Here is a 27,875-nt window from a genome sequence, read left to right on the forward strand (position 1 = left end):
ATCCCATTAAGCTATTGCCAGCGCAGCAGTACGACGCTGTCATGGAAATGCCCTCCTCTCTCTCAATCAGCGGGCGAGGACACGGGAGTTGGTGGGGGAGGGGAGGCCCGCAGAGGTGCTGGCTCACGCGGAACATGCAGTGAGGCATCCGGGCCCAAGTCGGTGAGGGCGGCCAGTGGGAGCGGAAGAAGCTGTAGATGCCGTTGGAGAATGATGTGCCTTTAGTGTGCATTGGCGTGGCATCTGTACGAAGGGTTTAAGAGTAAAAGCTGCTTGACTCGTGTCATTATTAGTCGTGGAATTGACCTGCGGGTTGTCATTGTTAATATCGACCTCCTCATAGGTAAAGAGAGCTGACTCGTATGAATGCCTCAAGTTGACGAGACAAGAAGCCAGCAAACAACAGAAGAAACACTCTCGACAAGATGCTTCTGTCACTTCAGAATCTCTATCCCTTCCGGCAGCTCCCTCCCCTCAACCCAGGCCTTGATGCCCTCCGCAAACAGCTCGGGCTTCTGTAGGTTCCATGTATGCACCGCCCCTCTCACCACAGCGCCCAGGGATCCCTCCACGGGCATCTCCCTGCCCATCCGCCTCACCGCCTCGATGTCGTCTACCGTCTCCGCCGCAATCGACAGCGTCCTCATCGGCAGGCTTCGCACGTCTTCCCAGGTCAGCTCCAGCAGCCCCATGTCCACCGTCCGGATCACCTCCCACCTCCTGTTGCGCCGCATCTCCGACAGCAGCCCCTCGTGGTGCCGCATACCCCGACCCGTCGCCACGCGCATGTACAGCCAGACGGGTACGAGCTCCAGCAGGAAGTAGGTCATGTAGTATGTGATGCTCGGGTGTCCGACGACCCACGCCCACTGGCGCTCCATCGGGTGTCCGGCCGTGACAAACGCCGAGAGCACCAGGTCCGGATGCCGCTGGCCGAGCCGGAGGGTGACAAAGGCGCCCATCGAGAGCCCGACGACGTGGGCCCGGCCGCCTTTTGCGTGCCGGCGGATCAGCGCGGCGACGCGGTCGGCCGAGCTACCGATGTCGGCGGGCAGTATGTCCCGCGACCGGGAGTGGCCGCTGAGGTCGGGTGCGATGATGTGGTAGTTGCCCAGGTGGGTGATCACGAAAGACCACTCGATGTGCGAGTTGAGGAGGCCGTGGAGGAGGACGATGGTGACGGGCCTGTCGTCGTTGAAATCCATAAAGAAGAGCTCAGGATCTGTCTCGGGGGCTTCTTGTGATGCCATTTTGCTCAGATTTTGCAACCGTTGATGGTTGTAGAGTCTACAATCTTCATAGATGTGCTCATTTCCTGCTATTATAGCCTGAAAGCTGCCATGACACCACCTCGAATCTGCCTATCTATCCAGCTGAGAGGCATCCCGGCACACCACCCATCTCGGTTCTCAACATGATCCCACTTCAACATGTTTATTTCACGGCACTTGCGATGAGATCTCGAGATTGCCGATGCAGAACAATTAATGTCTAATCCTCTGAACCGAAGTCGCGGGACGTCATGTTTCGTCGCTGTCTGCTAACGGTTTGACGATGGCTTCACAGTGCTTCACGTGTTTAGCCGGGTAGCATCGAAGCAACCTCAGCCCTTGGCAACGGTTATAAGCCAAGTTTTAAGTCATAGGGCTGCGCCGAAGCGCCTGCAACGGCGAGACTGGAAACTAGTTGCGGGCATGACACAAGTTTCGTCCCGAACTGCTCGCTAAAGAGTTTCTCAGCAAAACTTGATGGTCGTTTTGCTTCGAAAAATTCTCATCAGTGTTCCGTCTATGCCATTGACACAGCAGCCGTCGTGGTCGTTACCGGAAGGTCGACGTTCCTGTTGCAAGACTGTTTCACCGTCTTACGCTACGTCTGCCACGGCGACTTTTTCGCCTCGACTGGCGCCTCACATGAACATGCTAATCACTCATCGCTCGTCTCAAGATTGAAAGAGAAGAAGAAAGATTCAACAGCGTCAAAACTGACTCGACCCGTCTTTCTCATCTTGGGCGCTAGACGGACATTCGGCACGACATGGATCGCCACTGACCGTGTTTCAAGATGCGGTCGACATGGGAATCGCGAACCGCGCGCGCTGGGATTTTTCAAGAATCCTATGGCCGACGATAGATACCAATGCTCAAGAAAAACATCCAACAATTCAAGAAAATGAAGCCATCGCCAACTCGCAGTGGACTGATTGCCAACAGGGACGCTCAAGATTGTGCACCAATTAGACACGGGACTCCCAGGGCTGGTAGTCAGGCGGAATCTGGCCGGGCGTTAGTGGGCGAGGTGCCATGTGGAACAGGGGTTGAGCCCTGGAAGATACCCCTGGCCCAGGGCGACGGGTGCCCCTAGCGCTCCCTGACAGCCCAAGCGACCCCTGTGGCTGCCTGGACTGGATGGAGGTCGAACTGGTGGCCTCCCACCCGTCCATGCATTGCATTGTGATGATGCTGTGCAGAATCAGCGTCTAGACTGTCCTCTTTTCTTTTGCTGCTGGTGATGGTTACTCAAATACTTGATCAACACTTGAAAAATACATACTCCAAGAGAACACACTCAGCTCAGCCTGACACAACTCCTCCACTCAACCAGCTCGCCCAGCTCCCCGCTATAGCCAACCTGAAACACCACCATCCACCACAACCACCAAACCGAACCCCGGAGAGCCATCACGCTTGCCCAAGTGGAGGACGATACCCACTAGCCCGGTAGACTAACCGTCGCCACCAACCGATCTGACACAGCCACCAGGTTGCTTTCGAGTTGTGTGAGTTGCAGCATGATGCGACGGCAAGCGATACGCCTCAGGAAGAAAGGCCGAGACACAGAGATTTGTTTGAGTGCCGACATCGAGTTGAACTGCTCTGTCTTGTTCTGTATCGTGAGGTGAAGAGGCCATCATGATGTCAGTATGGGTTCCCTTTAAGCGCCCACAGTGATCTTCAACTCATCTCAGCCAACCACATAACATCAACTGCTCAACTCGACGCTCTCGAAGATCACATGCAGGTCCAGGCTCCCCTCCCCCAAAAACTAGACACTCCAAGAAAACCCTTTCCGTCTTTCCCGAGCTCAAGAAACCCCTGCATCAACATTGACCCGTCCCTGTCACACCGTCAGTCGATCCGACCATGGTAACCTTCTATTCCGGTTTGGCTTGAGCAAAAACAACCCCTGGCTGATGCTGCGACACCCCCGGGCTCCATTGCCCTTTTCATCCCCAGACGCCGCTCCCCTCTGCCTCTCTACCTGCCCAGAAAGAGAAGTGTGTAATCTCGTATATGGTCTTGGTCTCCGACTTACATTTATCATAGTCCGTCCGTCTTGGTCTGGTACGATTTCCACCGTTTGGCGAGCGGCGTATTGCATGGGCTGGTCCCTCTTTTTTCTTCTTCTCTCGCTTCTTCCGCTCCCCCCTTGTCCTTAACTTTTACTCTTTCTTGCCACGATCTGCCTCTGTGTTGATCTTCAATCTTTAATTCTTTTCTTCCCCTCCTTCGGGTCTTTTTTACCACCTTAATCCTCGTTGGTCGTGGACCTGCTTGGCGACCTTTTTATCCGAACACATTCGCTATATCCGAGATACCCAATACCCACTCAAGAGTCTGGTACAACTACTCAAAAGCCCATCATTTTTTAAGAGATAGCTTCAATTCTCGCCGCCGGACGGAATTAAATTGTCAGAATAATCGGAACTGGATTTGGATTTGCCGAAAAAAAGAGCGCTCATCGACGTTACGACACTTATCACGAAACTCTCTCACCAACGATTTGACTCACATCTACCACGTATTGAAGGAGACGAAACCGGATTGACTGGAGAATTCTTAGCAAAAGAAAGAGTAGGAAACTATGGCTTCGGCCCTGTCACTTCGCCTCGCGGCAACCGCTCTCCTCGCCCTCTCTGCCTCAGCATCATCTCTTGTTGGCGACATCGTTCTACTCAGTGCCGACGATGTTCTCCACCGCCCCTACATCTCTCTCCTCACAAGCACTCTCGCTGGCCGCGATGAAAACTCGACTCTCGATCAGCTCCCCGCACCAAACGTGGCCCTCGCCAAGGACGGATCTCTCAACCTGACTGCCTGGAACGCCGACACAAACAAGGCATGCCGTCAAGCCCTCGGCGGCCTGCACCAGAGCACAAATCCCTCCGGCGCATGCGTGTGCTACAACCTGCCCTCACTGGATATGAAGACGGGAGTTTTCGAGGCCGATCTACGACTGTTCAAGGTTTCCGAGGCGAGAGGTGGTTTTGCTTCAGTTGCCCCCGAGGATGTTCAGGTTGGAGTGACGTTTGACGGCGCAACCGTCATGCCCATTGACCCGAGGGACATGAACGGCACAGGAATGGTTGGACAGGTTGCGAGCATGGCAAGGAGAGAGGCTGGTCCAGAGCTTATGCAGACTTACATGTTTGTTGGAAGAATTGACCCAGACAAGATGAGGGACAACATGACTATGTAAGACTCAACCTCCACCTCACTTTACACACACAGACACTAACAAATTCAGGGCCGACCTTGAGTACATCATCATGCCAACCCTCACTCTCACCGCAAAGAACAGCACCGGCGGCACCATCCGCACAAACGTCTCCATCAACGAGGCCGCCTTCCTCACGGGCGTCTTCTCCCAGGACGTCGTCATGTCCGACTTTGCGCGGGCCCAGGCCGCCGTTGACGAGCAGATCGCCGGCCTCAAGAACGGCACCGTCGCCTTCATCCTCCCCGGCATCCAGCTCATGGTCTTCCCCATCGGCCTCATCATCACAAGCATCTGGCTCGTCATCTTTGTCGCCGCCGTCGGCTTCGGCACGTACGAGCGCTTCAACTATGCAGAGATGTACAAGCGGAGACAGGCCGTCTCCGTGCCAAGAGGGCCGACAATATAATGCGCCAAAGACTAGGGGGAAGCTGAGAGGGAGGACCGCTAGACGGTCATTATTAAAGCGAGTTGTCTTTTGTCGAGATGCATAGCGGTTGTCTGTTTTACTACTACCTACTATTACTCTTTTTTTTTTTTAACCATCTTCAACCTATTCTATAGTCTACGCCGATTTATTATGGCACACTTTGTTCCTAGTTGATATCCGACCTGACCAGGTCCGTAAATTCATCTTCTTCACTACCTACATCCCTAGCTACTTTACTAGACAAATCCCATAGAATCAATTGATAAGCCAAACCTCAATGGACATGTAACCGCTGGTTTCATCCCGACCTTTCATAACATTGCTGTGGCATGATTGTCTCATACATGAAACAATATCGTATGGTGCTGCAACCCCAACCCACGACCCATGCAACGCGACATCGTCTCAACTGACGCATGAATAAGAGGATTCTGGTATCATAAGCTAATATAGTCTGCAAAGGAATATCACTGTCAAAAACTGCCGGGCAACAAAAAACTCCAACCCTGTAAGGACCGTCCAGCTTCATGCAACAAGGTATCGATCGCCAAGCATGGTCAACGCCGATTCCTTCCAACTCCTCCCAAAAGTGCGAATACATGGCAACGCCGATAGTGAATGAGTCCCTCTAATCTATGCAACCACCTTCTTCCTCTCTACGTCCCTCAACCGACCCTTGGCCCAGAGAAAACACTCTGTAAACACCATGTACCAACCAGTCACCATCCAGAACGAGAGGATGATACCCAGGCCACCCATGAGTCGAGCATCTACTATTCCTCGTGTGACAGTGTCGCGCATAGCATCGTTCATCATAAGCCAGCCGTAGATTGGGATGAGCTGCTCAGTCGATGCGCTGAGGATGGATAGTTGACGGCTGAGTGGCCTAACTCGCTCGCGTTTCCATTCTGAGATGGTATCGCACATACGCCATGCGACCTTGTTGTTGATCTTCTCCCATGTAGCTTCGCATGCATAAGACCTCGCAGCCTGTCCCATCTGCGAACGTAGGGCATGGTCTCTACCGAGCTTCATGGCCTTGGTGACGAAGCCGTCAAGATCATCCGACGGGATGAGGAAACCATTGTCTCCATGCTGGACAATATCAGAAGGGCCACCTTCATCCCGAGCAATGACTGGGACGCCGCTGGCCATAGACTCCAACACGACAAGCCCAAAGGTTTCCGTCACCGAGCAGTGTAGAAAGACGTCGCCACTGGCATAAGCAGTTGCCAGATCTTCGCCGACCTTGAAGCCTGCAAAGATGACTTTGCCCTTTTCCCTCAAGGGATCGAACAGCTCTTGCACCTCCTTCTCCACGTCGGGGTTTCGGTTGCCGCCCACGATGTAGAGCTTAAAGTCCAACCCTCTGGCGTCGAGTTCCTTGGCCGCCTTGGCCAGAAAGTCAAAGCCCTTCTCGCCAGCAATACGAGAGACCGTCATAAAGATAATCTCGCCGTTCGGTGCCAGTTGTCGGCGCAGCTCTTCGCTCCTCATTTTGGGGTTGAACAGCTCAGTGTTGACGCCGCGTGTCAAAACCTCGAGTTTATCTTCCTGCACCTTTTGCTTCACCAGATATCGCTTCACGAAGCTCGAAGGGTAAAAGATGGTTTTGACCGAGGAGTGTCGGAACAGGTAGCTCTGGACGGCGGCGAACGCGAAAACAGCAACATGGCTGAGCGGTGCAGGAAAGAGGATGGAGCAGTATCCAGCAAGGTCGGTCTGGAAGTTGCAAATGACGGGGATCTGCTTCTCCTTGGGTTGTTGTCTCAGCTGCAGCATCACCTGGAAGCCCAGGCTAGCCGGGCTCGCCAGGTAGATCAGATCGGGAGGGGAGTCGTCACCAAACGTTCTGGTGAAGAGTGTCGAGTTGCGCACAGGGTAGACGATAGAAAGTTCTGGGTTGAAAGGAAGAGGGTACCCTGTAACCCGCACTTCAGGCTGCTTGTCCGCAGGAGACATGGATGGTGACGGGGGCGGCGTAAAGGTGTTGTGCTGTGTATGGTTATGAGGCGCAACCACTGCAACTTGAGCGCCATGAGCTCGTAGGTGATTTACAAGCATCAAGGTGGTGCGACTGACGCCGTTGACTGGACCGAACGACTCGGTGCAGAGAAGAATGCGCTTCCCCTTGAGCGCATCCGGGAACTTGGAGAGGTCATGGCTGGGGTAGCGCGACTGCGGCAGAGGCGCGTTGGCGAGCATGATGTCGATTTTCAGCAGCAAATGCTTATCGATCAAAAGATTTGTTGTCGAGCATCCTGTCGAGAAATCGAAAGAGGCGGGAAGCCTCTCTTTTCTCTGTCGCGAAGTTATGGTCACACTTGGACTTGAAAGAAATGCCTCCCACGTGGATGGAGGCAAGGGCACGAGAATGGACAATATGCATCGCTGCAGGCACACGAGGCGCTATATTCTCGATCAATACGGCTGCAATAGGCGTCAGAGTCAACACCACGAGGAGAGCCTGCACGACGCAGTTCGTCGATCCTTCAGGGTACCGGCTGGTGGGGGAGGGGCAAATGGAGGGGTAGATCTTGATCCAATCGTCCATGGTTGAAGTCAAAGGCCATAGCGGTGTATTGCATGGATTCCTTTGTCTGGTTGCGTCTTTGGCTGTAGAAGAAGCATCTAGTCGGCTAGACGGCTTGAGGAAACTCGACAAGTCGATAGCGGAATCATCATCAATGCCTAGCATCAATGGCGATGGATGTTGCTTGGCCATCTGAGCTATCATTCTGAAATCACTTGATCTCAAATCCTCTCAAGCATGCCGTTCTTGATGCCGTTTCTGTCACAGCCGCCTCAGCCTGACGATTTGCGACGTCCTCTCAGAAGCCAGTTGCCTGCTCGACCGGCGCAGGCTATTCGCTCACCTCCGTAGCTTCGGCGAACCCTTGTCCGGGGCGCGTGTGACGGACGAATCAGATGCGCCCTCAATATCACATTGTCCCAGCACGCCCAATCGCCCGTTGTCGCGCAAATGCGAATGGGCATGGGAATCGCAACCCCCGTGGCCGAGCCAGTCTGGGCCATTGGCGGTCCAGGTCGAGCTTGTATCGGATAAGGACCGATGCCGTACCATTGCGATCGCGACTCGTGACTGAATCAATCTTTTTCCTCAAGGGCAGAATTGTTAGTGAAGAAGGCTGGCTTTTGCAAGACATCGGGAAGAGACGGAGCGCCATCTCTTTTCTTCGCTAGTCAGCAAGGGGCTGGAGGCGGGATCTATCGGTGCAAGTGGTGGCGCCATCATCGAGCCGGACGAGTCTTTAGGCAAAAACCCATCCTCAAAAGCAAAGCCCCAGCCTGTTGGGTTGGTTTGAGGAATTGCAGACCGCAGGAAGATGAGACAGGTGGAAAAATGTAGAGAAGCGGTGTCAGCGGCACGTGAGGGCATCACGTGCCTCCCTTACATCCTCGAATATGTAAGGTACTTTGCACGAGCTGTAGGATCAGAATGAGACCAATCCTTGATGCACCCTAGTGAGCAATGTCTCAACTAATCCTACTGAGTCTTTTTATTCCATTCATGCGGATATATCTGCAACGCCACAAATGACAGGGCTGGTGGAATGGAGCTGTGATTGACCAGGGAGAGTGAGACTGCGAAATGCCCACGGCTCACCGTACCCTGTTCCATCCTCATTGCACTCTCACCTTACCAACTACCTAGGCGACGTGTATGCCATTCATCGGTGGGGAGATAGCTCGGCATCGCAATTCGAGCAGTTGGTTATAGAGAACCACCTGCCAAGCGAAAGTCGGACGGCATTGATGGGGCCGGCCGGCCAGTCAGGTGGGCTCGAACGATGGGATGGATTGACGGACCGATCGATAAAACCACGTTCAAACGTGAGAAAGAGGAACAGGTCTCCTGCTTCAACTCGGGCTGGAGCCTCCGCTGCTGTCTCCATCCTCTTCCCGTCTTGGCTTGCCGGGCGCCCCATCAGCCTTCTTTTTTTTTTTTTTTTTTTCTGCCATGGGAAATCATGACGCATGAGGTCCCTGGCATCATGACACCCAGGGACAGCAATCAAACAGCTAGGGGAGGGGCGAGTTTAATTGGTCGCAGGGGTGCGCCTTTGATTAGGTAGCTTGGCTGAAGACCAGGGGGGGTATTGTGCCTATCGCCAGATGGATGGTGGTGGCATCCGCGGCAGCATCCAGCGAGTGGAGGTTCAGGCAAAGCAAAGCAGCTTGGAAGTACCGGAGAGAACGTGTTACTTTGATCAACCGACATGAACCTAAGCGCGCAGTTTCGGATAGGTCAATTCCTGACATCCAGGGATATAGCCCTTGACAAGCGTTCCAACCAGGACATAGGTCACGTCTTGTTCCAGCATCTCTTCCATGCCTGGTTAGTTAGTCATGATATCAATTCAAGCCTAGCAAGGGGCCACGCATTCAATCAACATCTTCGATTTGCGCGGGAGCTAGCGGGCTGGTATCAAAATGCCACTAACACTCAAAGCAGCGAGTCTGATAAAGTGGCTCATTTCCAAGCTGGGCTGTTGTTAATTCTCGCAGGGAAAAGGGTTACAAAAGAGGCAGGCCGGTAATTGCGACTTGACAGGTCAAACACAAACTGATGATTGCTGGGCAATCAATTCGTATCCTAGCTTTGCCGATCGTGATGGGGATGGCTGGTGCTGACAATGGAAGGGAAGGGCATGAAACTGAGGTTGTCGAGCCTCAGGTAACATGCCATCAGAAAACCAACAACCGACACGAGACAGACTCAATCTCAGCCCCGATAGTTCAGGGGCTTGGAAAAAGAGTCGAGAATAGGCCGAGGGCTGTCATCAGCCGTGTGGCTTGAATGTGTCTCTCTGTCAATCTCAGTCAGCACTTGGAAACAAAGGGTACGTGTTCCGCGAATGTACGGAGCCGGCCGAGTAAGCAATCATCAATCCCGTCGCCGACAAACAACGAACCATGTAGACACGCACGGCACAGTGCTTCTTTCACGTTCGGCTAGGCTCCGCAAGGGAATGACGGACATGGCAGAGGGGTGGTACCCCTGGATGGCCCCAGCCGCGGGCATGGCCTCCCTGACGAGGCGCTATGCTCCATCGGCCCAACCGGCATCGGGTTAATAGGGACGAATCGACGTTATTGCCTCTCGTTCCTTTGGGAATTTGCCGCCGACGCTGCTAATTAAATTATCGCGGCGCTCCTCGGGAGGGCGTTTGATAGTCGAGGCGCCGCGTCAACATGGGGAGGTTATCGACTGTGAGCTTGTCGCCTCCCTGGCGTGGCTGTTTGCCTCTGCTGCTGCTGTGAATAGAATCTCTGCTTCTCACCGTCTTGTTGCTGTCGCCTCACCATCACCTTTGCCATGGCCTGCCACGCCTTGGCCGGGGTTGCGGCTACGTAATCAAGGTCGACCGTCGTTGTCAACCAACAACCCCTGTCTGTCAAGTTGGTGAGAATATCTCGGCAACCTCGTCAACTTGCACATCACACCTCATACACATCCGATCATATCAGCCTCACAGGAATGAAAAAATAGTCGACAATTGTCAGGAGATGCACGGAGGGTGCATTCCGTCAGAGTCTGCACCTCGTGTTTCTTTTTTCACGAGCCCGCCAAGTTCTAGGATCGACTGTCGGTCAGCTCCTATTTGGCTTAACCACACGTTGTGAGGCTGATTCTAATCGACTTGTCGATACCGAATTGTCGTCACCAGAAGCAGCCTGGCCTGGCCTGGCCTTGCTTGCATCTAATCAACTGGCTCCGGCGCAGTATCCGCCCGTGCACCCATGAGTTTTCCGCCCATGGGTTGGATCGCATCGCTCCCGCAAGAGCCAGCCTGGTCTTTTTCCCCATCAGACGTTTGGCGAACGATCCAGTCTTGGTGATATGAGCGACAGTGCATCATACAGTGCGCAGAGTTCTTTAGCGCGGTGGACCCCTACCTGTTCTTTACAAGGCCCTTGTCAGCAAGCAATGAATGCTATGGGTTATGAGGTCTTAATTAAAGCTCAGCATTCCATCAGATAGACAGAATTCTTATTTGAAACGGGTTTAGATCTGTTGCAAATTGAATACCCGGGACGAGCGAGTTCACGACACTATCTAGAAATGTCTGACCGCATCCTCGGAAATATCTGCGAACGCGGTCAAGCCTTGCAGAAGGTAACTACTGCGTAGTAAGGTTCACTGTGCTTATAAGCTTAGTAGCGGCAAAAGGGCTCCATGTGGGGGTGGAATCCGCCCATTGGAGCTTCCAGGTTTGGACGGGAGTGCTTGCGCAGCCCTGGAGCTGTACCGTGCGCCGGCACTGTATTATCGATTCCAGCTGTTTCCTAGTGGATCAAGTCTTGTTGAGCGGGTGGGAAGCCCGCCTCAAGTACCTCCCCCCGCAAGCTGCAGTGTGGCCAGTACCTGCATCCAGGGTACCTCCATCTGGCTGTAACCGGCCGCCCGTGCCCCTGGAATCCCTGAACATGGTGGGTGGCACCCCTGGGTAGGTGCCCCTCCATCCTCCATGGATGGGATGGGATGGGATGGGAGAATCGACACATGCCGCCATCTTGGCGGGCAGAAACTAAAGGGAATACCTATCTCACCGCCTTAATTTCTCCTGGGTTGCGGTTCCCCAATGGCTGCGTGGCTTCAGCCCCTCCACCGGCCTCTTGTCTCCCTCAGTCCAAGTTGGCCCCCCTTTTTTCCCTTAGCTGCAACGTTGGGAATATCTTTTCTAGCCTCCCTTGCCGCTCGCAACAGACGCTGCCTCTGCTTCCTTTTAAACTCGTCCTCCCTCGCCCGCTTCTCTCCCAGCCTCACGTTCGCTTGACTCCCCAGTGTGTCGCTTCGTGGCCTTGTTTGCGACTGTCTATTATACAGCTTGCCCTCTGCGTCTTGCCTGTAATTCCCGCCTCTACCGCCTTTAATCATCATGTCGGCTCTCGTTACCAATGGCTCTGTTGAGCCTACCAACGATGCTCAGGACGCCCCAATCGTGGTCCGCCGCATCTGCTGTGTTGGTGCTGGATATGTCGGTAAGTTTACATGGATTTCAAAATACCCCGCGGTGCTTCTGGGAGTAGCTGGTCTCGAGATTGCTGGGGTCGCGAGCAGGCGGTCAATGTCATGATCGCGAGCTTCACCGCAAGCGGGACAGCTTTCCAAAGCGCAATTCGACCAAAACACAGCTAACAAGGCTCCCAGGTGGTCCCACTGCCGCTGTCGTCGCCTTCCAGAACCCCGACATCCAGGTCACCGTCGTTGACCGAGACACCACTCGCATTCGCCGCTGGAACTCCAAGCACCCTCCTATCTACGAGCCCGGTCTGCACGATATCGTCCGTATCGCCCGTGACGGTGGCCGTGCTACCTCCGTCTCCAACGAGCCTACCTCCGACAACGAGGGCTCTGCTGCCGAGGATGGCGAGATCGCTGTTCCTGAGCGCAAGCCCAACCTGTTCTTCTCCACCGACATTGCCAAGCACATCGGCGAGGCCGACATTGTCCTCGTCGCCGTCAACACCCCCACCAAGTACCGTGGTGTCGGTGCCGGCAGCGCTACTGACATGACTGCTTTCGAGGCCGTTACCGGTGTCGTTGCTCAGTACGCTCGTGAGGGTGCCATCATTGTCGAGAAGAGCACTGTTCCCTGCCGAACTGCTCAGCTCGTCGCTGACACTGTAAGTTTCCGAGATTTCCAGACCAGCACAGCTGGGAAAGGGATAATGGAACAAGTAGCTAACAATCGTGATTCTAGCTCGCTATGCACCGACCTGGTGTCCACTTCGAGATTCTCTCCAACCCCGAGTTCTTGGCTGCCGGTACCGCCGTCAACGATCTTCTCTACCCTGACCGTATCCTGATCGGTTCTGCCCCTACTCCTTCCGGCAAGAAGGCTGCCGAGGCCCTTGTCAAGGTCTACAACGCCTGGATTCCCCGCGAGCGCATCCTGACCACCAACGTCTGGTCCTCTGAGCTTGCCAAGCTGGTTGCCAACTCTATGCTGGCTCAGCGTATTTCCAGCATCAACTCCATCTCTGCCGTTTGCGAGCAGACTGGTGCTGATGTCGACGAGGTTGCCCGCGCCGTCGGTGTCGACCCCCGTATCGGTAACAAGTTCCTGATGGCCGGTATCGGTTTCGGTGGCAGCTGCTTCAAGAAGGATGTTCTCAACCTGGTCTACCTTGCTGAGACTATGGGTCTCCCCGAGGTTGCCGAGTACTGGCGCCAGGTCGTCAAGATGAACGAGTACGCTCGTGACCGCTTCAGCAACCGTGTCATCAAGTGCCTCAACAACACCCTTGTTGGCAAGAAGGTCACCATCCTTGGCTTTGCCTTCAAGAAGAACACCTCTGATACTCGTGAGGCTCCCGCCCTCGAGATGATCAAGACCCTGCTCGAGGAGCGACCCCGCGAGATCGCCGTCTTCGACCCCTGCTGCAACCCTCTGGTCATCAAGCAGGAGATCAAGGACCTTCTCGGCCCCCTGGCTGAGGGCCAGAACATCTCTGTCCACGGCAACGCCTACGACGCTTGCGATGCTTCTACTGCCATCATCATCGCCACCGAGTTCGACGAGTTCCGCAACCAGCCTCCTCCCCCTCCTGCCCCCGTGCCTACTCACCAGCCCAAGACCATCGGCCGCAAGCCCAACCCCAAGTCGGACCCCCGTCCTTTCGAGTCGGCCACCCCCAGCGCCAACGACCTGCTCGCTCTTCACAAGCACCTTGTCCAGCGTGCCGACGTCAAGTCGGCCGATCCCCTCGACCGCTTCAACATCGAGCCCAGCTGCCAGGACGACTGCCCCGACTGCATCCAGGAGCGCGAGAGCAAGGAGACTGGCTTCGCCACTGGCATGGGAAGCGCCGAGGAGTACAAGCCCAAGGAGCGTGTCGACTGGGTCCGCATCTCTCAGAACATGGCCAAGCCCCGCTGGGTCTTTGATGGCCGTGGTGTCATCGACTCGCGCGAGATGGTCAAGCTGGGCGTCCGCGTCGAGTCTGTCGGTCGCCAGCACCGATTCTAAGCGTCACGCCTGGGGCCTGACGAGGGGTTTGCAACGGCCGACATTTTAGATTTCTTGTGTGTATGAATGCGTCGACTGTTGGCAAAGATTATACCGTTTTAATAGCATGAAATGATTGACATTTGGACGTGGGCTGACGAGACACGCCGAGGAAGAAGATACGTCAACTGGATGATGGAAAGGACACGGGGGTGCGATTTACATGCACAGGCGTGATTTGGAGAAGAGGTTTTACGGGCATAGAATTAGATTTGAAGTTGAGATTATAAAAAAAATGCGAGAGCAACTTTCACCAAATGTTTTCTAAAGTGTGTCGCATTAGTCTATCATGCCTGCCAGTTGAAGGGAGTATAGGCATCTGGAGTTGACATCCAGCTCTTGTTTATCTTGCCTATTAAGAGCTCTTTACGCGAATAATTGATCGCCATAAGTCTCTCATTATAAGTAGTTTCCTCTTACTTGTTTCTCGTCTTGCCCTGACTAAACCATTACTACCTTGTCAATGCCCTGAGACGACGCTTCTCCTAAACCTGTTTCAGACGGCGGCGAGCTGTCTCACCTTCAACAGAGTGTAACAGATTGTTACCAAGGCACCACCAAAACGCTGGCCCCAGAAGCCTGTCACTCGCTAAAAGGGTTCTAGATTTCGTCTGCTTTTGAGCTCGCGCGCATGAAGGGTAGCATCGAAGTCTGCCGGGCTCTGTGCGCAAGGAGGTCGCTGCAACTCCAACGGGGGCTATTGAGGTCATCGTCACAGCTAATCCCGGAGACTCGGGGGGTTAGCTGGGCGTGTTTCACCATGAAATGGATTCGTACTCGAGCTACGTTGGGGGCTTCTCCTCGAGGGATGACATCGAGGACGCTACCGTCGCGCAAGCACCTTTGTCCTTCCTCTTTCTCTGGCCAACGGGTGTCGCTTCGCTTCACAAACTGGTTTTCTTGGTGATATCACATTGTCGCTAAGCGTTTCATTCATTAATCTTACTGCGTTAACAAAGGGCGATTCTAGTTTCGTCCGTTGCATTGACGAATCTGACAGCCAACCGGTCCCTTGGATCTGCACTGTCAACCTCGAGTCACATCGCGGGTTCCTGCAGACGATCGAGGTTGGGGAGGGAAAAAGGCCACGCCGAGATTATCGCTAAGCGGATCCGAAGCAACGACTCGTCGAGATGAGGTTGTCGTGGGCTGGGCAGGCCGTCCTTTCTGGCCTGGTGGCCATTGTGACGGCCGACGTCTTGCCGCCCGATGACATACCTCTCATGTGCGTCACCATCTGCGGTCCAATCGTCGAGCTGACCTCGAAATGCGATGTTCACGGGCAGCGGCTCTTGAAGCGAACAACACCGTGGGTTCCAAAGCTGGCCGTGGAACCCCTGGAGGAGGAGGTTGTACAGATTGAGCCACGGCAAGATGGCGAGGGGATGGAGAAGAGGAGCTTTTCCATCATCAGGGCTGCACCAACTTCGTTCCCTTTTGAGCTCACAGCGACGGCGCCTCTTGAAGAAGCCCAGCCAAGCACAAGCTCCATGTGGAGCGTCGAAACCGCAGCCGACCAAGTTGCGACACTATCGACCCGAACGTCGACCACGACCTCCTTTTCGTCCTCGTCAAGATCTACTACAACCGTGTCTCTGCCCACAAGATCAGTGCTTCACGAGACGGTTGCAACGACAAGTAGCGCTGGGTGGAGCGACGGCGAGCAAACAGGGCAGCTTTACTCGCACAAGGACCCTGAGCAGGAGTGCGTGTGTAACAATAAGAGCTTTGACGTGGCCAAGATTGCAGCGCTGTGCCATGACTGCATTGTCGTGGATGGGCACAAGCAAAATAGTGAGTGTTTACTTGAGTTGCTAATATTGTCAAGTGGCTAACATGGATTCTAGACATGGACCTGATAATGAAGGCTTGCAACTTTACCGAGCTCTCTTACACCATCGACGATGACAGCGCTGCGGATAACATCCGCGTTGAGGCAACGAGGCCGACTGCTATGGCCTCTACCGAAGCTCCAAGTACGAATACAGGAGTTGGTGTTGAGCCTGCTATCCAGCGTCAAGTTATGATCGTGGGTCTCCTCTTGAGTTTGGCTTTGGTGGTTTAAGTTTGTAAAAAGACGTGATTGAAAGACATCCACATGTGGTACATAACTATTTCATATGTTGTATAGCGTTTTGCGCATTGACTTATACTTTCCCTTATCCGGTAGATATTTCATTTTGGTAGTAAACTATCAGGCATTCTTATTTAGAGACTTTTCTTCTCAAAGCTGAGCTTTTTGAGGAAAAGTGCTGACTGAAACAAACCGAACATACATACTTTCACACACACGCCTAAACTCCAACGTCAGAACATGTAACTGTAATTGACAAGAAACTTCAGTCTAATTAAAAATAGATCAACTACAACAGCTACAAAAGACACGTGCTCTTGTCAATCCACCCAGAGGGGAGACAAAAAAGGGAGTACATTGGTTGGGGTTCAGGGTAGGTCAATTGCAGAACACCACCAACCCTCTCAACCAAGACTCTTGCTTTCCTTTTACAATACATACTCACATTCGATGATGCAGCCTGACCCAACGCAATTCAAATTCTTTTCAATTCTGGAATGGCGGAGTTTGCGAGGCGAAGTCAAAGTCCGTCCGTCTAGGCTATCGCCTTATGCAGGGTTCGGCGGAGCTGCGCCTTTAAGTCCGAAAATCCAGGGTCAGACGCTCTTTTCGCTCTCTGGCTGACGCCAGCCATCAGCGCCTCAAACAATGATTGGCGAATGCGATGGTGCTGACGGGGACGACGATGACGATCTAAGATTGTTGATAAAGAAAAGGAATGATATATATTTGTTGGCTTGGGCTTCTTGAAGAAGAGAATTATCTCATCAATCACCCATTGTCAGCAGTTTGCTTTCAAGCGTCCCCTATTTTAACTCCCATCATCACTTTACAAGCACCTACACCACCGCCACCATGCATGTCATCCTTACTGGTGCAACTGGCCTTGTTGGCTCTGGAGTCCTTGATGCCATGTTGAAAACCAAGGACATCACCAAAATCTCCATCCTCAGCCGTCGTCCCGTACCCATGGCCACAGACTCCAAAGACCCACGCGTCAATGTCATCATTCACAACGACTTTGCCACGTACAAGCCCGAGGTCCTGCGGGAACTAGCTGGCGCTCGTGGTTGTGTCTGGGCACTGGGTATCAGCCAGAACAAGGTCACCAAGGAAGACTACGTTCGCATCACAAAGGACTACGCGCTTGAGGCCGCAAAGGCTTTTTCGACGCTGGCAGGCGAGGGGGAGGAACCCTTCCGGTTCGTGTACGTGTCTGGCGAGGGAGCAACACAATCCCCAGGTAGATTCTCGCCCATTTTCGCGCGGGTCAAGGGAGAGACAGAGACGGCGCTCGGGGAGATGTCGACCAAGATCTCGTCGCTGCAGGCAGACTCTGTCCGACCGGCGTTTGTGGATGCGGCTGCACATGAAGCCATCCAGAAGTACATCCCCGACCCTGGCGCCATGTACCGAGGCATGATCACCGTCCTTGGGCCACCCATGAGAGCTTTTTACAAGAGCGGCCACTCCCCCACACCAATCCTCGGAGACTTCCTGACGAAAATGGCCATGGGCAAGGTTGACGGCAAAATCGAGGGTCCTGGAGCGTTCCGACTAGGGGGTTCCTGGATTGTGGAGAACGTCGGCTTCAGGCGCGTGATGGGTCTGTGAGCGAGTCCACGGGACGAGGGGAATGAGGAGAATCGGTTGAGAAAAGGCGGTGTTCAGCGACTGGAACGAGAAATGGCCGATATATAATAAGGGTCCGGAGGGCTAAGGGTTGTGCCGAGAAGGGCCGAGTTGACGAGGATGTGTCTCGGGCGTTTGTGGGTTATAGAGATAGCCGTCTGGCAGCGTGTAACAATAGTCTGCTCTTGGAGTCTTAATATTAATGAATCTCTTGAAAAATAAGGCTATCTGAAATCGCGATAGTAGTTAGAGCCAAAGGATGGCGTTTTGACTTCAGTTCCTATGAGAGAAGAGTTGTAAGTTGGTCCACACTAGGATAACCTCAAGCAAGGGAAGAGATGATCTTCAGAAGATCTTCAGGGTCTACGGATACGAGCGCGAAACTCGGAATCTGCCCTAGGACCTTAAACACGGCACAGGTGTTTGAAACCCACACAATCAACCTCGTGTGACCGGGGACCCTGAAGACGGAATTCTATGGGAGAGTGATCGGCGCCTTTGCGGGGATCTGAAGACCCTTGGAGCGAAGTATGTGCATTGGATAACGCATAGCCATTGCCATGAGAAGGAGAATTGAGAGTTGAATGTGCTGTCGAAGTGTAGTTGGAGGATGATGGTGATGGATACATGTTGAGGTTCACGGCTTGATTGGCATGGCGAGATCACGTGCAGTCATCAAGGTAGCCAAGCCTTTTGCTCCTCCCACCGTTCTCTCCAATCCACCAACACCAACATCCATACCTTCACTCCGTTTTTGGTTAATAATGCATTTCACCGTCGAATCGCCATGTATCTCATCGCCTCTGATTGGACGCCTGGGGGTATGCCAAGGGCGGCGGCATGTTGAGCATCTCCTGAAACTACCCCTCGACTGAACGATCCATTGCCATTTCCGAAACATCAACTCGGAGATTTCGAAGCTTGTCTTTAGAAAGGTTTGTGTCAGTATGAAGCCGTGGAATTGCCCGGGAGCATTCCGAACAAGTCTCCATGGACAAGTGCCTATGGTAGAGCTCGTATTGGTGTCGACAGGACGAAGGGTCGCTCTCAGGCATGGTAACTTGAGGCAACAACAATAGCAACCGACTCTATGTCTCTCTTCGATAGCTCAACATGTTGGAATTTGTAACGGGACACGGGATGATCAGACAAGCCTAGACCATGGAAAGGAGGGAAGTCAAGGTGAGCCGTGATCTTCGTATTGATCGAGGATGGCTTGGCTTCTATAAGACCAGGTTCTGACCACGTCAACATAACCTTAACAATTCAACTAACCATCTACATCAGCAACAGGGATTCTTTTCCTTCTTCCCTTCTTACTCTCCTTTGCGGAAGCCTTCGGCAGATTCACTCTTTCTCTGCTGGGACCTTGCCTGCAACCATGGCCAGGCACGGCTCTCCTAAGGGGCTTCCCTGGGCTAAGCTGGTCGCCTTACACTCATTTCTGGTGGCCAAAGCCCTTGCTGATTATGTCACTGTTGAAGTGGCAGTTACGAGATATCACGATCTTGGAGATTGTATCGCCAAGTGTTCCACTGGTTTTCCCCAACCTACGGCTCATGCCAACGTTGGAAACGACTCCCATGGCGGCTCTGGTCAGCAGCAATATCACGATGCCCATGGAAATTACAAGTACCAAGAACCCAATGGAAAACAAGGAAATCAGGGAGGCCAGGATCATCATGGCGACGAAATTGAAGAACACAAGTTCAGTGGTGGCAATGGAAAGCATCAAGGCCACGGCAAACAGAAGAGTCAGGGCACATACGACAGTCAAAGCCATTACATCCATGAAGACTACCACGACAAGAATGTCACGACTATTCATGGCCACAACTACGTGATCCTCGATGTACCCACTTGCAACGAGGTTGGAGCCGCCTCGACCAAGCATCCCGCCTGCGACTCTTGTTACGGAACCGTCTTTCGTTACCAGCCCACCAACGTCCCTTATGCCACAGTTACAAAGACCGAGGGAACAGGCCATCACGCAACCGTCTCGATCCAACACCCCAAGCCTGATTGCCACAAATGTGAGGGTACTGTCTATATCTGCGAGCCTACGGCGGCCCCATACGACCAAGCTATTACGGTCTCTCTTGATGGAGCTAGACCCAATGATCCTTGCATAACACTTCCTCCGTCTGTACCGGGTGAACCCTGTACGATTCTTGTTGGCCCATCTGATCAAATCGATGGACATGATACGATTACTCTGCCTGGAAGCGGACCTGACAGCCCAACCCGAACCATCATTCCCACAGGCGCCGATGGACAGCCGCTTCCTGGTTCTTCACCCATTGTCGTTGTTGGAGGGGCTCCTGGTGACCTAGCTGGCACAGGTAGCTCTGGCGGGTCTCAGACTACCGTGTATCTAGATGGTGCAAAGTCAGGAGACCCTACGATAACTCTGTCCCCTTCCATGCCTGGCGGGCCCGAGACGGTTCTTGTTGGCCCTGCCGGTCTACTTGACCACCTCAACACGATCACAGAACCTGGCGCTGGGCCTAATGCTCCCACTCGTACCATTCTCCCTACTGGTCCCGATGGAAAGCCGATCCCGGGCTCTTCACCCGTTGTTGTCATTGGAGGGAATGGCGCTGATTCGAATGTTTCTGGCGACTCTAACCAATCTCCAACTACTATCTTCCTGGATGGAGCAAAGCCGGGAGATCCTAGCGTGGCTCTTCCGCCCTCCATCCCAGGCGGACCTTTGACAGTTCTTGTTGGACCATCTAGCATTATTGACGGTCTCAACTCTGCCAGCAACTCCGATGCTTCGGGCATTTCGGGCGGACTTCCTGCTGTCACCATTTCTCTTCACGGAGCCAAACCCGGTGACCCCAGCATCACCCTTCCACCTTCGGTTCCAGGACAACCATCCACGGTCATCGTTGGCCAAACTGTCCAAGTCGATGGTTTCGGAAGGGTCGAAAACTTCGATCCTACATCCTCTTTACCTCCTGTCACTATTACTCTTAGTGGAGCCAAGCCAGGCGATCCGAGCACAACCCTTCCGCCCTCTGTTCCAGGCGAGCCATCTACAGTTTTTGTTGGGCCATCTGACCAGATTGATGGCATCGCAAACGTCAACAACGTGGATGCTACATCTACTGTGTCTACCGTTACGGTTACTCTGGGCGGAGCTAAGCCGGGCGATCCCAGCATCACCCTGCCGCCCTCCGTCCCCGGCGAACCCTCTACTGTGGTCGTTGGCCCATCTGATATCATCAATGGCCTTGATACAACCAAGGGCTCCGGTGATCGCAGCACAACTCGAGGCTCTGTGGTTACAGTTTCGCTCAACGGAGCTAAGCCAGGCGATCCTAGCACAACTCTCCAGCCCTCAAACCCTGGTGATCCCACTACAGTGATTGTTGGCCCGCCAGATGCTCTTACGCCGTCTCAAGGCTCTCTGGTCACTGTTTCTCTCAACGGAGCCAAGCCTGGTGACCCCAGGATTACTCTTCCTCCTTCCAGGCCTGGTGATCCTACCACTGTGGTGGTTGGCCCAACTGACGACGTACTTGTTGGCGTTGAGGCAATCAACAACTCGGAAGCAGTAGGGGAGACTGGCAGCCCTCAGGTTACTGTTTCTCTAGATGGTGCCAAACCTGGTGACCCAAGCACCACACTCTCGCCATCTAACTCTGGCGACCCTCAAACGGTTGTTGTCGGTCCATCTGAGGATCTCAAGAATCTTGCAACAAACACTGCCTCTGGAGCTGGTATTGGTGATGCAACTCAAACTACCGCCCCGTCTAACACTGACGGAGAGCCAATCAACGTCTCCCCATTCGTTGCGGCTGGAAGCAGTTCTGGTAGCGAGAGCGTGCCTACGGTCACTGTCTCCTTGGCTGGGGCGAAGCCTGGCGACCCGAGGGTTACTCTTTCACCCTCCGTCCAGGGCCAGCTTTTTACAGTCATTGTCGGCCAACCCGGAACCTCGAGCCCTCTCAGCACCAGCACTGCCCCTGATGCTGGTGTTGGTGCATCGACCCGAACCGTCTTTCCAACTGACGCCAACGGGAACCCAATCCCTAGTGCTTCTCCATTTGTTCTGGTTGAAGGGGGTTCTAGGAGCACCGAGGTGCCTGCGATCACCGTGACTCTAGATAGAGCGAAGCCTGATGACCCTCGTGTTACTCTTCCTCCTTCTTTCCCTGGCGGCCCTTCAACGATCATTGTTGGAACATCTACCCAATTGGACGGCCTGAGCATAAGCACCGTGCCTGGTGCTGGCCCTGATGCTCCTACTCGTACTATCGTTCCCACTGGATCGGATGGAAAGCCGCTGTCGAACGCCTCTCCATTCGTGCTCATTGGAGATACCACTACCTCTCTGCCTACCACCTCCCTGCCCGACTCCAGAACCACATCGACTCAATCGACCCCTGGTGATTCTTCTACGGCAGGTCAAGGCCCATCTGACTCTTCGGGAGAACCCCAGAGCTCAGTTTCTCCTGCAGCCACGGAGCAAACCCCGGCTCGCACTACCGCGCCGACAGAGACTGGTAGAAGGCCATTCGAAGATGAACTTCTTGTCGCAGTAGCAGGAAGACCTGATTCTACTGTTCCAACATCTCTCCCAGACGCATCCCAGACCGCCACCCGTGGAATAGGTGACTCGAACTCTAGTCAGAAGGGTGACGGTTCCGACAACGGCAATGGAGATGCTACTACTCAGGATGGAAACACCGAGCCTGCAACGACTGCCGACCCAGCTACTCCTGGAGAAAGCGAAACTGGAGGAAGCTCCCCGGAAACTGGACTGGTTCGAGCCCAAGGATCCTTGATACCTGAGGATACGATGCAGGCTCCTTCCACATCGGAGAGTGCACCGACTGAAAGCAGTGGCGCTACGAGCTCCTTGGCGACCGATACGGCTGATGCCACAGGATCCATGGATCCCGAAGATACAGCCCAATCTCTTCAATCTACCGAGAGTGTACCGACTGAAAGCAGGGGTGCTACGAACTCCCCAATGACTGACGCAACTGGTGCCGAAGAAACGTCGGGGGCAGGTGCAGATGACAATGAAACCAGCCAAAGTCCTTCTGAGGCGACGACAGGCACTCTGACCGAAAGCAGCGATGCTGCAGGAAGTTCGTTGACAACTGGAGCACCTGAGACCACAGAATCATCTGGGGCTGGAGAGAGTAGTGCCGACACAAGTGAAAGCCCCTCTCAATTTGAGGATGCTGGTTCCACCGAAAGCTCGCCAGCAACGGCCCAGGTGGTTGAACTTGCAGGATTTCCGGAAGATGAGAATACTGCTACCGGGGGAAGCGAAGAGCCTTCTGGAACGACGAACAGTGCTGATCCCACTGAGAGTAACGAAACTGTTGGAAACTCGCCTGCGACTGAGACGACCGCAGCTGAGGAATCATCGACTACCGAGGATGTTGGTGAGACCGAGAGCACCGAACAGCCTTCCCAAGCGACGGAGAGTTCTGATTCACCCAACACTTCTGACCTATCAACAAGTTCTGGTGCAGTCGAGAGTTCTGATGCTACAACGGACTCTTCCGCTGACGCAACGGAGGCTTCTGGGGCAACAAGCAGTTCTGAACCGACGGAGAGCTCTGCAGTCTCCACAGGTCCCGAGCAAACAACAACCTCTGATGCGACGTCTACTACTGACGCAACAAGCTCTGAGGCGACCGAGAGTTCTGACTCCACGATAAGCTCTGATTCTGCCGCAACGGAAACGTCCGAGGCGACAGAAAGTGCTGATGTGACGGAGAGTTCTGGTACAACAATGAGTCCCGATGCGTCTGAGAGCTCCGACGCAACGAAGAGTAGCAACACAGAAGACACGCCAACTACAGAACTGGCCCAACTCCAGGGGACCCCGGGAATTGTAGAAGACGATGAGGAGACGACTACTGATGGAGCTTCCGATACTCCAAGCGCAACCTCCGAGGACGCTACCTCAGCCCCGGCCTCCGAGAACTCTGAAGATGCTACATCAACAGCTCTAAATTCTGAAGGCTCTGGTTCAGTAACTTCGGCCCCTGAAAGTGCTACCTCAGCTGCTGAAACCTCTGGTGACACCACCTCAGCTCCAACCTCTCAAGCTTCTGAAGACAGTACTTCAGCCGCCGGGACTTCTGGCCCAGCTACCTCGGGCCCAGCTTCTGGAACTTCTAAGGATGCTACATCGACTGCCGAAGCCTCTGAAAGCTCTGATCCAACTACCGAAACCTCTGGTGATACTACACTAGCTCCGGTTTCTGAGAGTGCCACGTCAGCTGCTGAGACCTCTAGAGATGTCACTTCGTCTCCAGCTTCTGAAACTTCTGAAGGCGTCGTCTCAGTCGCTGGGTTCCCTGAGGATGCTACCTCAGCACCGGCTTCTGAAAGCTCATCTTCAGCTGCTGAAGTCTCTGAACGCACTGGAACTGACAGCCCGGCTTCAACTTCTGAAGATGTTGCCTCGGCCCCATCTTCCGAAGCCTCTGAAGGTGCCACCTCTACTGCTGAAGCCTCCGATGATGCTACATCAGCTGCAGAAACCTCTGGTGATACCACCTCAGCCCCGGCTTCTGAAACTTCTGGAAGTGCCACTTCAGCCGTCGAGACCTCTGGAGATGCTACCTCAACTCTAGCGTCTGAGGCTTCTGGAGCCGTTCCTTCAGCTTCTGAAGCTTCTGGCGATGCCACGTCAACTGAAGCCCCTGAAAGTGCTAGCTCAGCCGCTGAAACCTCCGGAGATAATACCTCGGCTTCTCAAGATGTTACTTCAGCTTCAGCTTCTGAGGACTCTACCTCAGCTGCTGAAACGTCTCGGGATGCCACGTCAGCTACAGCTTCTGAAGCCCCTGAGAGCGGTAGCTTTGCTTCTGAAAGCTCCGGAGACGCCACCTCAGCTGATTCGACCTCTGAAGGCACTACATCAGTTGCCGAAACTTCCTCGGATGCTACCTCGTCTCCACCTTCTGAGAGCTCTTCCTCAGATGCTGAAACCTCCAAAGGCTCTACCGCTGCTGAGAGTGCTACCTCAGGGGCCGGCATGACAAACACAAGCGGGGACGAGACGAGCGCAACCAAGGAGGCCGACTCAACTGACAAGACTGACTCATCTGAGGCCCCGACTACAACCGACTCTGCCGAAAGCAGTGCAACACCCACTGGTGGCGATGACAAGGTGAATGTGCAGGGCATCAATGAAGAATCTGATACTGCTACCGAAGCCGTCTCTGAGACTGGAACTGGATCTGAGAGTGCCACTACTGGAGCTGAACAAACCAACACAAGCGGAGATGAGCCTTCTAGTGCTTCTGAAGATGCTAGTCAGACTGACAGCACCAACGCACCTGAAGTTTCGCCGACATCGGATGGACCCTCGGATACCATGTCCACGGAGGACGGCACGTCTTCAACAGCGGGGCTTGATCCGGATGAGACCAGCTCTGGTGATGATGGCTTGTCTACTGGAAACCCAGATGACTCTACAACGGCGACTGGTGAAGGAGAGCCTACGAAGGAGACTGAGTCCGCACCAGTGACAGCATCCGAGACAGAGACTGGAAAGGGAGAATCTACTACGGAGGCCGGATCTTCACCAAACGCTGAATCTACACAAGAGACTGGCAAAGGTGACACCGAATCTACACAAGAGAGTGGTCAAGGAGGGACTGGATCTACACCTCAAACAGAATCTGCCCAAGGCACCGACACGGAAGCCGCAACATCCGCGCAAGAGACAGAATCTCCGCAAGAGACGGGTAAAGGGGAAACTGACCCCGAAGAGAACGGCGGTAGTGGCAGTGGAGAAGACGGCAACGGAACCGGTGACAGCAAAGATCCAGATAATGAGGACGGAGCTGGAGGAAACGGATCTGTGTCTGGATCTGGCTCAGACGGCTCGGGCTCTGGAAACTCAGATCCTGAAGATGGCGGAGCCGGGAGCGGCGGTTCAGGTGATGGAGATTCTGGTTCAGGCTCAGGCTCCGGGGACAACGGAGCCAGTGGCAGCGGCAGCGGCAGCGGCTCTGGTGGTTCAGGAGAAGACGGCTCTGGTTCCGGAAATTCAAACCCAGGAGGAAGTGGTAGCGGCTCGGGCTCGGGCGACACCGGGTCTGGCTCAGGAGACAGGGAATCAGGCGGAAGCGGCTCTGGCGGTTCAGGGACAGGCTCCGGCAACTCTGGCTCTGGATCAGGCACTGGTTCAGGGGGCTCTGATGATTCCGGTTCTGGGTCGGGGAGCGGAAGCGGAGGCAGTCCTAGCGGCTCTGGCTCTGGCTCTGGAGATTCTGGCTCTGGTTTAGGAGGCTCTGGCAATTCCGGCTCTGGATCAGGCTCAGGAGGCACTGGATCAGGTTCTGGTTCAGGCAGCGGCAGCGGCTCAGGTTCTAGCGGCTCAGGTTCTGGTACTGGTGGCTCTGGATCAGGTTCAAGCGGCTCGGGCAGCGGAACTGGAAGCAGTCCCAATGGCTCTGGCTCTGGTTCAGGGGGTTCTGGATCAGGATCAAGCGGCTCGGGTAGCGGAACTGGAAGCAGTCCCAATGGCTCCGGTTCTGGCTCAGGCGGTTCTGGATCAGGTTCAAGCGGCTCGGGCAGCGGAACTGGAAGCAGTCCTAATGGCTCTGGATCAGGCTCAGGAGATAGGGAATTGGGCGGCAGTGGTTCCGGCAATGGTGGATCAGGATCTGGCGGCTCCGGGCCAGGCGCTGGCGGTTCGGGCAGTGGAAGTGGCTCTGGATCAGGATCAGGCAGTGGAACCGGAAACGGCTCTGATTCTGGCAGTGGTAACTCAGGCAGCGGCAGCGGCTCTGGATCCGGTTCTGGTGACTCAGGCTCTGGTACTAGTGGTTCTGGCTCTGGGTCAGGCAGCGGAAATGGAAGCAGCTCTGGCTCAGGAGGATCTGGCTCAGAATCAGGCGGTCAAGGCAGCGGAAGCGGCTCTGGTTCTAGTGGCTCAGGCTCTGGTACTGGCAGCGGCTCTGGCGCTGATAGTTCTGGCTCTGGATCAGGATCTGGTGGCTCAGCCAGTGGAAGTGGTAACGGCTCTGGTTCTGGCTCAGGGAGCGGAGGAGGAAGCGGAAGTGGTTCTGGTACTGGTGGCTCGAGTCCAGGAAGCGGTAACGGATCATCAGGATCAGGATCAGGATCAGGATCAGGATCAGGAGGCTCAGGCAATGGTGGAAGTGGCTCTGGCGCTGGCGGCTCTGGCTCTGGATCTTCAGGATCGGGATCAGGCGGAAGTGGAAGCGGAAGCGGAAGCGGCTCTGGTTCAGGATCTGGTGTAGGATCTGGCTCAGGAGGTTCAGGGGCTGGAGGCTCTGGCTCAGGATCCTCTGGATCTGGATCTGGCAGTGGGAGCGGAAGCGGTTCGGGAAGCTCTGGTTCAGGCTCTGGCTCTGGTGCCTCGGGCAGTGGAAGTGGAAGCAGCACTGGTGGTTCTGGCTCCGGCTCAGGATCAAGTGGAGGAAGTGGAAGTGGTTCTGGAGACTCTGGTTCAGGCTCTGGTTCAGGGGGCTCCGGGGCTGGAAGCTCTGGTTCTGGCGCAGGTTCAGGCTCCGGCGGCTCTGGCTCTGGATCAGGTGGTGGAAGTGGAAGCGGCTCAGGAGGATCGGGATCAGGCTCCAGCGGCTCAGGAAGCGGAGGCGGAAGTGGCTCGGGCTCGGTCTCCGGTTCAGGATCGAGCGGTGGAAGCGGAAGTGGCTCAAGCGGCTCAGGATCAGGTTCCAGTGGTTCAGGCAGTGGAAGTGGAAGCGGCTCTGGCACTGGTGGCTCTGGATCAGGGTTAGGATCAAGTGGAGGAAGTGGAAGTGGCTCTGGTGGCTCCGGCTCCGGCTCCGGCTCGGGCGGTTCGGGCAGTGGAGGTGGAAGTGAGTCTGGCTCCGGATCTTCCGGCTCTGGTTCAGGGAGCGGAGGCGGAAGCGGTTCGGGTACTGATGGGTCCGGCTCAGGATCGAGCGGTGGAAGCGGGAGCGACTCCAGTGGTTCTGGATCTGGCTCCGGTGGTTCGGGCAGCGGAAGTGGCGGTGGCTCTGGCTCTGGCTCTGGCAGTGGAAGCGGCAGTGGAAGCGGAAGTGGAAGTGGCAGCGGCAGCGGAAGTGGTTCAGGCCGATCTGGCTTCCTCTTCTTTGCCTAAAAGACGAGGACTGGGATGGAAGAAGGGCATGCTATGGAGGGGAGAAAAGCAGCGGCGTTGTTTGCAACTTGATTGTGCACTTATAGTTTCTTATAACCCTAA

The 27,875-nt window shown here is 54.5% G+C and overlaps 7 protein-coding genes across 7 annotated transcripts; 5 read left to right on the plus strand and 2 right to left on the minus strand.

Moving 5' to 3' along the window:
• Nucleotides 1-434: 434 nt before the first annotated feature.
• On the minus strand, nt 435-1,250 carry LRP88_01302 (Alpha/Beta hydrolase protein; the record flags this gene model as incomplete). Its single annotated transcript, XM_083237992.1, has 1 exon — nt 435-1,250. One exon carries the CDS (start codon nt 1,248-1,250, stop codon nt 435-437), a length of 816 nt encoding a protein of 271 aa, XP_083106497.1.
• A 2,614-nt stretch (nt 1,251-3,864) lies between these two features.
• On the plus strand, nt 3,865-4,906 carry LRP88_01303 (uncharacterized protein; the record flags this gene model as incomplete). The annotated part of the gene is made up of 2 exons (XM_083237993.1): nt 3,865-4,475; nt 4,528-4,906. 2 exons carry the CDS (start codon nt 3,865-3,867, stop codon nt 4,904-4,906), a joined length of 990 nt encoding a protein of 329 aa, XP_083106498.1.
• A 654-nt stretch (nt 4,907-5,560) lies between these two features.
• On the minus strand, nt 5,561-7,132 carry LRP88_01304 (glycosyltransferase family 4 protein; the record flags this gene model as incomplete). Its single annotated transcript, XM_083237994.1, has 1 exon — nt 5,561-7,132. The coding sequence occupies one exon, from the start codon at nt 7,130-7,132 to the stop codon at nt 5,561-5,563; it is 1,572 nt and encodes a 523-aa protein (XP_083106499.1).
• Nucleotides 7,133-11,832: 4,700 nt separating this feature from the next.
• On the plus strand, nt 11,833-13,926 carry LRP88_01305 (uncharacterized protein; the record flags this gene model as incomplete). The annotated part of the gene is made up of 3 exons (XM_083237995.1): nt 11,833-11,935; nt 12,105-12,580; nt 12,658-13,926. 3 exons carry the CDS (start codon nt 11,833-11,835, stop codon nt 13,924-13,926), a joined length of 1,848 nt encoding a protein of 615 aa, XP_083106500.1.
• Nucleotides 13,927-15,098: 1,172 nt separating this feature from the next.
• On the plus strand, nt 15,099-16,030 carry LRP88_01306 (uncharacterized protein; the record flags this gene model as incomplete). The annotated part of the gene is made up of 2 exons (XM_083237996.1): nt 15,099-15,759; nt 15,813-16,030. The coding sequence occupies 2 exons, from the start codon at nt 15,099-15,101 to the stop codon at nt 16,028-16,030; spliced, it is 879 nt and encodes a 292-aa protein (XP_083106501.1).
• An 864-nt stretch (nt 16,031-16,894) lies between these two features.
• LRP88_01307 (uncharacterized protein) lies at nt 16,895-17,653 on the plus strand (the record flags this gene model as incomplete). Its single annotated transcript, XM_083237997.1, has 1 exon — nt 16,895-17,653. One exon carries the CDS (start codon nt 16,895-16,897, stop codon nt 17,651-17,653), a length of 759 nt encoding a protein of 252 aa, XP_083106502.1.
• Nucleotides 17,654-19,052: 1,399 nt separating this feature from the next.
• Nucleotides 19,053-27,773, plus strand: LRP88_01308 (uncharacterized protein; the record flags this gene model as incomplete). Its single annotated transcript, XM_083237998.1, has 1 exon — nt 19,053-27,773. One exon carries the CDS (start codon nt 19,053-19,055, stop codon nt 27,771-27,773), a length of 8,721 nt encoding a protein of 2,906 aa, XP_083106503.1.
• Nucleotides 27,774-27,875: the final 102 nt, after the last annotated feature.

This window comes from Fusarium phalaenopsidis (assembly GCF_050370095.1).
Source record: "Fusarium phalaenopsidis strain FUZ10S chromosome Unknown contig_32278, whole genome shotgun sequence".
Lineage (NCBI taxonomy): Eukaryota > Fungi > Ascomycota > Sordariomycetes > Hypocreales > Nectriaceae > Fusarium > Fusarium phalaenopsidis.